This window comes from Sander vitreus, chromosome 12 (assembly GCF_031162955.1).
Source record: "Sander vitreus isolate 19-12246 chromosome 12, sanVit1, whole genome shotgun sequence".
NCBI classification, from domain to species: domain Eukaryota; kingdom Metazoa; phylum Chordata; class Actinopteri; order Perciformes; family Percidae; genus Sander; species Sander vitreus.
The window spans coordinates 8,778,794-8,791,232 of record NC_135866.1 but is presented as its reverse complement, the minus strand read 5'-3'; the positions used below and the strand labels follow the sequence as shown (position 1 = coordinate 8,791,232).

General features: G+C 41.8%; 1 protein-coding gene and 1 long non-coding RNA gene across 4 annotated transcripts in view; one reads left to right on the top strand and one right to left on the bottom strand.

The window, feature by feature from the left end:
- Nucleotides 1-868: 868 nt before the first annotated feature.
- On the top strand, nt 869-3,827 carry LOC144526229 (uncharacterized). The gene is made up of 2 exons (XR_013502742.1): nt 869-1,043; nt 1,851-3,827. It is a non-coding gene; the product is annotated as an uncharacterized LOC144526229 (long non-coding RNA).
- A 122-nt stretch (nt 3,828-3,949) lies between these two features.
- Nucleotides 3,950-12,439, bottom strand: part of LOC144526226 (semaphorin-6B-like) — a 37,482-nt gene continuing 28,992 nt past the window's right edge. For all 3 annotated transcript variants that reach the window (XM_078263534.1, XM_078263535.1, XM_078263536.1), the window contains 2 exons: nt 9,327-9,388; nt 3,950-7,961 (listed from right to left, as the gene is read on the bottom strand). In XM_078263534.1, the coding sequence (XP_078119660.1) occupies nt 6,976-7,961; nt 9,327-9,388 (1,048 nt within the window). In that variant the 3' untranslated portion in view covers nt 3,950-6,975. The remainder of the gene's footprint in view (nt 7,962-9,326; nt 9,389-12,439) is intronic.

Below are 12,439 nucleotides of genomic sequence, written 5' to 3'. Positions count from 1 at the left end.
CGACCCTCGTCTGTCTAATTGGATAGGAACACTTTGACGAGGACGTGTTGACGAAATTACTCACAATGCTGCATGAAGGTAGAGAGAGGCCTACAGATGTCTTAATAATTTCTCAGTCTGTTTCAATTATCTGTCTTATTGAATCCAGAAACTTATTAACAAAGGTTCTTTTTATAAACAGAGGTTTACGCCAGAGGCCTGTGGCTGTTTGATTGTGACTGTCAGTTGTTGACAAGCTTTAGCAGAAATTACAGGCTATTTTGTTGCTTGTCAGTTGATATATAACAAATGGAAATAAATGTATGAGACAACCAAGCTCCCAATCAGGGCTGACACACATTTTCCAAGCAAAAGAAACCATCACCTTCAAGGTTTGTTGTCACATCATTTTTGGGCCTGTGTTGGTTTTTGAATGTGTTGTCCGCTTTTTTTAGCCAACAGAACCAAAACATTGACTCATTTCTCTTCATAATCTAGCTGTTAAAGAGTGGAAAGGTATTGCTCTGAATCGCAACTACTGCACAATTTCCGTTTCCAATCTGGAACCCTAACCTACCACGCACCTCCACCCACAGTGTGACCTTGTGTTGTCTCTAAAAACACTGTTGTAAAAGCACTGACAAAAAATACAAACAGGGTACTATAATGGTGTGAGGATGTAAGTGTAGAAATGCAAAACAAATATGATCTAATTCATTATGAACACCAAGTACTGCAGAGCCACAACACAGTTTGCTTCAAATTCATATTACCCATATAGGCACATTTATACATTCATTTCCACAAATGAACGTGGAGCAGACAAACGCTACTGTGAAACTACATTACAAGGGGAAATGTGTCTGTGGTTGGCTGTCATGTTAGCTGGTCTACATCTCTAGGCCTACTTTTAGTCACAGAGATGACAAATACATTAAAAAGAGAGGAAGTGATACAAATGTGATAGAGCTTCACACGGATCATCACAGTTTCAACAAGACATCGATGCGTTGATGCAGTGCAGCTGCCTTTAAAATCATTTAAAAATGACAACAGCTCATTTGGTAAGTTTGGGTTTTTATTGGATCATTGTGAGCAACACAAAGCTGATGTTTGCTTTTCTGTTTTCCACTGATTTCAACTGTAGATGTGTGTATATGTTTTCGTAAATGAGCCTTTTGTTACTGTTTAAATGATGAGTCAGTAAGTTCTTTATTTGGTAAGAAATAACTTTTTTATCTAAAAGAAAGTAATTATCAGACGATGAGTAACCATTTCCTGGTATGATAACATTCTAATACAGTGTTGCATGTGGTAATTTACAGTAAGTGGTACATTACACAACTACACAGTGAACTGCTGAACATGTCATACAAAACTAAAGGAAAGCTTCACATTTGTTCAAGTCTCACTCACATGTGTATACTGAAACCATTTTTGGTTGCTGTTATCATCAACTTGTCCATACTGGCCATGAAGAGATCCTTTTCCTCATAGGATTCCACATGTAAGAGATGGGAGACAAAGTCCAAAATGCATTCTAAACTTTAGTCAAAGCTAATACCCTCAAATTTCTCACAGTAATTTTGCCTCAAGTGATGTCACAGTGTCGGTTGAGGTTGAAGTTTGAAAATGAAAGGAAATCTGGGGGTGTGTAGCAAAAATAAAATATAAATAAAATATATATAAATAAATAAAATATTTAAGACTGACTTGAAAAAATGTGAACATATCCTTTAAAAAAGTGAGAACCTGTAAGCTGTATCTAATAACCAATAACAGAATATTCATGTGTTTCTTTTGCGTTGCATATTTTCTTCTCTAAACTAACATAGTATTATTTTTTACTCTGACATGGACACTTCTTACAGATAAGTATGTGCAACAGCACCACCAGCAATTGTAAAGTGGACACTCTTCAGGGTTTGGCGTACAGTCTCGTGTTTCTCCTGGGTTTCCTTGTCAATGCTGCTGCTCTGCGTGCCTTCATTGCCCGACGGGACCCCTGGACAGACACGCACATCTACATGCTCAACCTGGTTATAGCTGATACTGCCCTCATCCTCTTCATACCCTTAAGGATCTACAATGCCTTCTACTGCCTGGACCCAACTCTATTGTGTACTTTCCTCATGTTCCTACATTACATCAACATGTATGCCAGCATTATGACCACCATGGCCATCAGTGTCCAGCGCTACCTGGTCATCAGGTTCCCGCTGCAGGCCAGATCCTGGAGAAAGAAGAAAGAGACAGCTTGTGCTGTGTGTTTGCTCTTTTGGGGACTTCTTGTGACAGTATGTGCTATATTCCGAAAGGAAAATTACCCTAACAAGCTCTGGACCTGTTATGAAAGATGTAAAAATATCCAACTTAATCCGAAGTTCATTGTCATTCTGGAGTGTATAGGCTTCCTCACTCCACTGTTGATCATTGTCTTCTGCTCCAGTTGCATCATCTGTATTCTGTTAAAGGATAGCGACAAGTCAGAAGAAAAGAAAAGCACCATTGGCATAGTAACAGCGAACATGATTGTGTTCATTGTCTGCTACACACCGATCCATATTGCCTTTATTCTCAACTACTTTGAAAATGTACCTGACAACTGGCAGTCTGAATACTTACCTGCACACAAGTATCTACTTGTGGCTGAATGGATCGCCTCCACAAACTGCTGTTTTGATTCCATCAGCTATTATTTTCTATTGAAACGGTTTTATTTATTTAAGTAAAAGGAAGTACAAGCATGTATGTATACTTATTTTAAACTGCACAATATTAAACAAATGATATTGTTAAAGAGGTTCTCCACCGATCTTACACATCAAGGAAGAGTACTTCTAGGCTTGTATTATGTGCCTCTGGAGGAACAACACCCCTGATGATGTCATCAGGGTAGTCTTGGTTTGGGCTTGAGACTTAACATCTCTGATATGAACCCACATAACACACTGGATGTGTGCAGTATAAAAGATGTTGCATTATGGGAATTTTTAGGATGGAGCAGGACTCCCCTGCTGTTTTGTTTTTGACCTTTTTTTTTTTATATATATTATTCTGTCTCTTGCGAGTCCCCTAACTTTTTGGAAGTGCAATACAAAAACGCTGGAGTACCCCTTTAAATTTGCAGCATTGTCTGACTGATTGTAATTTGACATATTTTATGATTTCTTCTAATGAAATGTAGATGTAAAAATGAACTTTTCATCTTTGAATCAACGGTTCCCAATTGATTAATTGTTCAAATGATTTGTTGAATATAAATATTTATTTAAGTATTGTTAATTACGTATATCAGTGTGTACAGTGGCAGAACAAAATGTAACTTAATCAGTTACATCTGGTTTGGCCTCAATCATCAAGTTGTTGTATAAACTCTTCAGCTACTTGCTAGATATGTGTATGTGTGTGTGTGTGTGTGTGTGTGTGTTTTGGAATATAAATACTTGTTAAGTAACTTACTCAATCTTTTGTTGACTTTACTGCTCTCTGTGTAATGTTCAAAGCATTATATCAAAGCAGATAACAAGGGGTATTCTTATCTCTGCACCAGACCTCTCTACTAAAAAAAACTACAGTCTGTGTCTAGCTCAGCAGCACAGACAGACCGTGTCCAGTCAATGCACAGGCACCAATAGGAGTTCAAGCCTTTCCCTCCCTCACAGAGGCCAGATAAATGAAATCCAGTGCCCGGCTCCCTCTTGTGACGAGAAAAGTAAATGCTTGAAAGATTTTTTCATTGCCTGTCTGCTCTGGAGCTTTGGCTGTTGTGAAGTTTGAAATTGCCAATCTGATGACAAACAAGTCTCATTTATGGGAAATAAACTGCAATTGTGACATACACATTACTTGAGACTGCTGTGAAGTAATATAATTGCATTTATAGATGTGTGTATACGTGGGCACGCGTATAATGAGATGCATTTATTTCAATGAGTGCATTTGGATCCACACTCAACAACATTAGCAGTCAATTATATAATGCCATTTAATAGCAGTACTCCAAAGATCAATGGTTATTATAACAGCTGTATCTTAGCAACTGCAAAAAAAAAAAAAAAAACTCAGCAGGCATCAGTCAAATGAGAAGGCTCAGTTCTGGCTGAGATCAGGCCTGTGACTCTACTCTAATAACAGGAAACAGCTGAGCTCAGCAGTCAGCCAAAGTCACGTAAATACTGTACATACATCTTATTCACAGCATTCTCACCGAAGAACACCCCCCACCCCCCCAAAAAAAACAAAAAAAAACACACTTCAAACACAGTCCTGTCTCAGAAGAGCATGAACGAGCCCCCCACAACTGATACACTATACCTTCAGGATGATTATTTACACTATTCACAAATAATACAGAACAGCTCCCTTTTCATTATGCAAAAAAAAGAGAAAAGTTTGTTGTGCTTTTCCTTATTACTGCACAGTATAATGACTATAAACAAAAAAGCAACGAGTACATTCATTCACACAAGTATTTTCAAGATCCCCCAGTATGGCAGTTGGTTGGCGATGACAGACAATCACTAGACTACAGAACAAGACGAAAAGTCCAGAATCAGGACAGATATGACACAAAATGAGATACACAGTGTTCCCTCGCAGCATTTCAGTCCATTTCAAGGTTCACTTATGAACTACTTCATATTATTACATATTGGCTATTCTGGAATAAACACATTTCATGGCATCAGTGAATACATTACATTATAATCATAAAAGGCATGACAAAGTGTCTGTATTCATTCTTACATATTTACAAGATATAAGTGTGACATGAAAGTAGTTCATAAGCAGACCCTGAAACACTGCTGGTAGCACTCAGTGTCAGTAGCATCTGGACACACGGACAGGGGGAGCTGAAACAAACGATTTCAAGAGCACAAGCTGACATCTAAATAAAAAAAATAAGATATAACATTCAGCATGTAAAGGCCAAAGGCATACATTTCACAAGTTTACTGCAATTCGTGAGTTCTCCAACCCCATAGTTCATGAGGTGCACTGCTGACAAGAATGAAATGGTCTTCATGGCACTTTAAAACAAGTTTCCTCCGGGGTTTTTTTTGCTTCAGTAATCAGGCATCAGTAAATCATTCATGGTTTTGGCACACAGATGTAAAATAGAAAAGACACTGGTAGTTCTCGGCGTCTTCATGGTTTCACTCTTGAAGCAGGTTGATATGAGACTATATGAAAACAGATTTTCATACATTAATAGCTATACTGACATGATAAATGTTGTTGTTTGCAAGCTAGTGCCGGATGTCATTTTTTTTGGAGTTACTGTTTGTCTTACATTATCATTTTTATCTAAATGAAAGATTACTATGTACAGATAAACCATATATTGCTGCTCACTACAAGGTCAGCACAAACCAGCGTTCATTTGCTCGCGACTGACTGGGACTGCTCGCGTGAAAATCAAGTCAACTGGTCAGTTATAATAACAAGTTTGTTTCATCAAGTCGCACTCGCTTTGTTTCAGTCTTCTTATCTTTTCACCATTTTTATGACTTCCATCTCTTTCGCTAACGCGCTCACAACCTGTGTTGATCTAAACGCTCACCATTTCATGGCACTGGACACTTTGATGGGCTGAATATATAGTCCCATTTGCCTGCTGGGAACATTTCCATTACCCCCATTGGCTTTGAGTTAGGCCAGAGGTTTCAATCATCACCACTGTAACTGTCACTTTGTTCTGTATCACGTCTGTGGGACCTTGACACACTGTGGGCTTAAGGGGAAATTTGGCCCAATAAAACCGGACTGTTTTATAATTCAGCATTAATGAATGTGTGTGTGTGTGTGTGTGTGTGTGTGTGTGTGTGTGTTTGTGCGTGTGCGCGCGTGCGTTTGAAAACCCCCCATAGGTGACAGTGAAGGACAAGGTGTTCATATATTGCAGTGCCTTTACTTTAAATCCTCTAAAACACCTCTCTCTCCTCCTTTCTGTCTCGTTCTGATACAATTCAGTCCAGTGTTCAGGTGCAATCTCCCCAGACGTCCTCATGGAATTAATGGTCATTAAAGAGTACATGGAGTGTAAGGAGGCAAAGGAATGGAGCGATGGACGGCTGAGATGCCGTCATTACAGAGAGCATGCGGTTGGCAGAAATAGTGCTGACATTTCAGTACTGCCCTCTGCTCTCCAAAGAAGTGAGTTATGGTCCCATATCCCTGCGAGACAGGTTAGAGGCATTTGGCACACACGTCATGCTCCTCGTACACATAGAATACTACATACCCTCCGTCACCTGTACAAAAACATGTATGCATTGACTGTATGTGTGCAGTGAAGAGGAGAAAGAAAAAAACAGAGAGAAGGAGTGTTTCCTCATCATCCATTAGATTTGTGTTTACAGTCAGAATGACTCCAGATTTTTTTGTCTGATGAGTCACCTGCAGCTTCAGATACTTTTACGATGTTCGGAATTTGCCTACCTTGTTGGCAATCAGACAACAGGTGATATAGTGGAGAACAGATGGGTGGCAGTCTTGTTAATGGTATCCGAGAGGGAAAAGGCATCCCACTCATGTAGCAGTATTTGACTGGCTCTGCAGTCCCAGTTAGTCTGCACAGAGAAGGCAGTCTCTAAGTGCCATGTCCATCTTTGTCTCCGTCATCTCTGGCCCCCATTCTTTCCCACCATCTTCTCTCCTCCCTCTTCCCACTGCCGTTGAGTAGCAGGAGAGAGAGGCAACTCTGCAATGCAGACACAGCAACAACCCCAGTCCATCTGACCAATTAGTGTGAGCCAGGATATGAGTGGCAGACCCAGCAGCCGGTCATAAAGAGCGACTCATCATGGGGAGTTTGCCTGAGAGACTGATAGAGAAGATCAGAGGGGCTGAATGACAAATAAAGACGTAAAAGAGAAGAGAAGGGAGGGGGAGTGGACAGAATGAGGAGGAAAGAGAAAAGAGATATCTGTGTAAATTAAACAGAGAGCTCTGGACATGGAAACGCTCCCGTCCACTTCATTTCCTCAAGAGTCACTGGCCAGCCTGAGTCCTATCACTGCAGTTCTTCTTACTCATCAGCTGGCAGAGATCCACCAGCTCGCCCAGCTCCCCTCGCTCCAGGGCTCCTCTCAGCAGAGCCCTGCTCAGCCCGGCGGGGTGTTGCTGGGACACGTAAGCCTGGCCACTGGGAGCGGGCATGGAGGGTTGAGGCATGGGGACGGGGACCATGCCATGGCTGCTGAGGATGTACCCTTCCGGGGCTGGCCAGCGCAAAGGCAGCGGCTCACCATACTCCATGGGGGCGCTGGGTGCTGAGACCACCCTCCGACGCTCAGGCGAGTCCTGGGGGGTCATGGGGTATACATATTCTCCTGCAGACTTCCTGAGAGGAGCTTTGGGCGTCCCCTTTACTGCTTTTTCTTGCTTGCTCAGGCAGACATAGTGCTGGCGTGGCGTGTCGTTCCCCCGGCTCTCACCACTGTGTCTGCCGCCTCCCCCCTGCTGAAAGAGTCTGGTGGTCAGGTAGACGGAGGGGGGAATGCGGCAGGGTGAACCCAGACCCACGGAGCCTCCCCCCAGGTACGTCTGGCTGGTGTCCCACCCTCCAGAGTTGGAGTCAGACAGGCGTAGGCCTCTGCGTTTCTGCTGGGGCGTGTGCTCCGGGGTTGGCAGGAAACCCGGGTCCAGCTCTCCTGACTTCACCCAGCCATTGGGCATGACAAACAGGGTTTCACCGCCCTGAGAGCAGGGGCGCTCCCCGCCTCCCTGCCGTGTCACGCTGAGCACGGAGCCTCCCATCCCACCGCCATTAGTCAGTAGGCCTCTCTCACGCCGCTGGATAGAAGACTGGGAGGTGTTGCCGTGGCGACGGTTGGTGGGCTTGTGGGCCATGATCCAGCAGACGGCGAGGCCAGAGAGCGCTGCCCCGATGGTGAACGCAGAGACTGCAGACGCCACGAGCAGGTTGAGGGAGACCAAGCTCTCCGGTTCAATCAGCAAACTCTGCTGCAGAATTCCTGAAGATTAAGAGATACAATTATGAAGATGACATTTAGTAGAACAGTACAATGGACATCCTCTCTCAATGTGTGTCCACGGGGCACAGTTTTAAATTATCATTATTATTATTACATATAGTGCTATTCTGCTACTTTGGCTTAGTGCTTTTCCCCTCCCAAGATATAAAGTTTAACAATAAATCAATAACTACAATAACACATAATTGGTGGTCATCATCATACAATGGTTGTCTATAAAAGGAGCTTCTCTCCAGTCTGGCCTTGGGGCTCCACAGGCTCCAGGTTCAGAGAAGCCTGCACTTGTCATCAGCACAGCTCAGACCACAGCAGCTGACTCTCCTTTCCTCCGCTCTCCTCTCCTCACAATTTCCATCCTGCAGCCCGGTCAGAGACTCTCTCCTCGCAGCATACCATTACCTCAGTGTTTCCCTCCAGCTCTAATCATTCCCATCTGCAGACACAGCAGCACATGCCTGTCCCTGGCTTGGCCTCTGCTGCGCTTTCACCGCTCGGATTAGAGTCTGTCAGGTCTGCAGCCTGGCATCACTGACTTCTACTGCGATCGGTTTCTAAGTGCAGGATAACAACTAGAAGCCCATATAGCAGTTTAAAACAAATGGATGTGATGAGGGCTTGGAATGTGCTATGTACTCTTTTTCTGTTTGGAAATTCAGATCTAACTAAGGGGATTTTTATAACTTTGAAACAGTTTAGAAAGAACCTGCTGGAGAGGAAATAACTGTTTTTTGGGTTTTCAATGAATTTCAGCACAAAGTTCAAAAGAGGCCCTCTCTGGTGCTGCTGCAGTGACATCTGAGCCTCTTAACAGAAGGGACATCAGTATTTTATGCTATTTCCAGCTTGCTCACGCTACCCTCGGTCAATCCTCTCTCAGATGTTCAGCTTTGAGAGAACAAAGCCTCGTGACCGGGAGGATGTTGCACTTCCCGTTCGGCAGTCTAGTGGTATTGTCTACCAGCAGTTACTCCTCTCACATCCTCTCCAATTAAATTGGGAGCTCAGTTTGGACCTGTAGGCAGCGAGGTTGAAACTAAAATCCCAGTTTGACTCCCACCTGATTCAGCTGTGAATAAAAGACACAAAAACACTTAGTTGCTAATATCAAGGTTGAGTGGATCTTGCTGAGCAGGGGAGCAAAATTACATTATACCTGTAATTAAATTACAATGTGCTAAATTTCAGAAATTCACTCACTTGGTAGAGTCAGTTTTTTTTTTTTCCAGAACAAAATGTTCAGTGACATGTAGACAGGTGTAATGAGGGACTGAACCACTAGGCGAAGCCTGCCTTCAGTCTGCTGTACACAGCCAGAAGCATCCATGTCATAATGCTGCAACCTACCATCACAGTCTCCTAGATGGGACGTGGAGTTTCCATATTCCACATCTTGTTGAAAAGGCAGCCTGCAGTCACACGGAGATCAACACATCAGACGACTTCAATATTTCTCTTATATATACAGTGCTGCTCATAAGTATTCATACCCATGCTAAAGTTGACTAAAAAGAGGAATAAAAAAATCATCTTTTGGAAATTGATCTTAATGCCTTAATTAACAAAAATGAGGAAAAATCCAACCTTTAAGGACACCAATTTTTTTTGTGAATGAATAATGTATTGTAAATAAATAAATGTTTTTCCTTATAAATAAAACCATGCCAGTCTCTAGGTATGGTGAAGGGTATGTGATGATGTGGGGCTATTTTAATTCCAAAGGCCAAGGGAACTTTATCAGGATGCATAGTATCCTGGATCCATGAAATAACTGGCCTTTAACAATAAAAATCTGCCTGCCTCTATGGGAATTTAACATAGGGGTATGTATAATTATGGCCCCTGTATTTTAAGGAAGAACATTTATTTATTTACAATACATTATTCATTCACAAAGAAAATTGGTGTCCTTAAAGGTTGGATTTTTCCTAATTTTTTTAATTAAGGCATTAAGATCAATTTCCAAAAGATGATTTTTTTATTCCTCTTTTTAGTCAACTTTAGCATGGGTATGAATACTTATGAGCAGCACTGTATATATATATATATATATATAATACATGTATACAAACAGCTGAAAACACGTCATTATAGTTGTTATGGAAATTCTCAGGAGCAGCACAACTCATACAACTCATCACAGAAGCATTTAACGAAATGTCGTTCGAGGGGAATTTAGGAATTAAACAGTACAGTGTAGTGCCATCCCAACTTCTAAAGTTCCTGTCTTCCTGAAGGTGTATGAAGGTTCAACTCATGCTGGAGGTGTTAAGTTTAGCTGAACCTTCAATGTAAACAAAGATATTGCAGGTGCTGTAAACACATATGCTTACCTAAATCATGAACCCAAACACCTACAGAGTGAAAACAATGTCAGCTGGACCAAACTGCATTACATCCGATCCTTTGGTGTGTGTGTGTGTATGAATGTGAGTATGTGTTAACTTCCTCCCCTGACTTTGGCAGGATGGGAGCGCTTGAGGCAGCACTTTCTTATCGTAAAGGATGTTTTATTCTTCTGCGTCATTCTGCGGGTTGGAAGGATCGCGAGAATGGAGGTGTTTCTTATTCTTATTAATTAAAATTTTGAGCATTAAACACTTCATTTACTGCATTCTGGTGAATTTGTATGCACCTATTTCTACCTTTTTCTGAATCAATTTATGCTGGAAATATCTTTATGTAAAGGGATACATGGATTATAATCCAAATATAAAAACATGATAGAATATATTGCAATAAGGCTGTCAGGCATTCTAATCACTTTCATCTATTTATTCTCCTGTAGATCGACTTTTCTATTGATATCTGAGTCACCACACACGTCGCCTAGGCATCATTTACTCTTCCCTTCTCTTTTGCATCTTTTGTTGAGGAAGTAACCTCCTTATGTGCATATGACAATTATTCACCTCAATGATACATTAATTCATTTTAAGTTATTAATAAACCCCTGGACTGTAATATTGTTAAGTTTGAGCAAGATTTCTGCTCATGTTCAAAACTTTGTGCACATTCAAAATATATCTGTGTTCTCTGAGATTTGGAGGAGTCGTGATATTTTGAGAAAAATAAAGTTATAATAGTCACTATATTTCAGAAAATAATCTACCTGCACCATAGTCTGCTGTGCATTACGTGATTGCTCTGCTGATACGGTAGATCTCAGACCGTCTGACAGACACAGAGCCCCGTTTGGGTCTCTGGTCTCTGAATGAGCGAACGTTTAGGGAAGTGTCTGTACGCTGCTCTATGCTTTTTTTTTTCATTGGTTGTTGCGTTAAATCTTACCCAGATACAATAGTGCTATTTTCTGATTGGCTATTGTGTAGCCCCTTTCTTTTTTTTTGATTGGCTGATAAGTGGCAGGCTCAACTAAGAACTCCAGGGGAGACGCGCTTGATTCCTGCCGGTTCCATAGTGAGAGCGGCGCGCCAGAGACATTTTGGGCGCTGTGCCATATTAAATATATTATAAATAGTTTTTCCGCGTGAGAAATACAATGTGTGGTGGGAGTGCGTGACAAAAGACCGAAATGTGTGACTGTCACGCTCAATGCGTGACACTTTAGAGCCCTGCAACTGCCCACAAAGTAACACTTGCTGGCGAAGTGCTAATTTCAAACCATTACTGACATATAGACACTTTACAAACGGATAACCCCGTCATTGTAACCAAAATATGTCTGAGTTTATTTGCAAAGCTTATGTCAGTGAACTAGCATGTTGCTACTCCCCACAGTAGGCTGCTTGAAACACCGACTATCAACACACAGGACCAGCTGACCAATCACAGCTTGTGTTCAGTTACAATTGGAGGTGCACGTCGAGCTAGAGGCTAAGGGCTCGGAGAGGGGTTTGCGGTGACGCAGAGGGGTCAGCGGGAGTACGCCGTCGATTCGACGCAGAAGCATAAAACAGCCTTAACGCAGTTACGTCTCCTGTTATCTATGGAGACACAGAGTTGAACTACTCTTCTGCCTGAGACCGGTTGTGACCTACTGCTGTTATGTTGGACCTGGGGCACCACTGTCTCAACTTACATAGCATGAGTTCATAAGCTGGAAAGTCCACCACAATAGTATCCTTAATTCACCAAATACAGTTATGTGATCTGTCATGGTCGAATGTTTACACTCCAACATAACAGAAACACATTAAGTTATACCTGATTGAAAATTACTCATCAATGTAAAACATTGACTTTTTGTATGAACATGTTTACATTTGCATAGGAAATTGTACATTCATGGGGACATTTGCTGATAGTAATCAATCAAATTGATATGGCACATACACATGTGACATCCAGTGTAATAGGATACACTATTGATCCCATTACTGATTTTCTCCTTCTGCTTGCCATCCCTCAGGGAGGTCAGAGGTCAGGGTCAGACACACAGATGATGATGAGAGCTGGAAGTAGGGATTGCGATACTGGGTACAGTAAAATGTTTGACT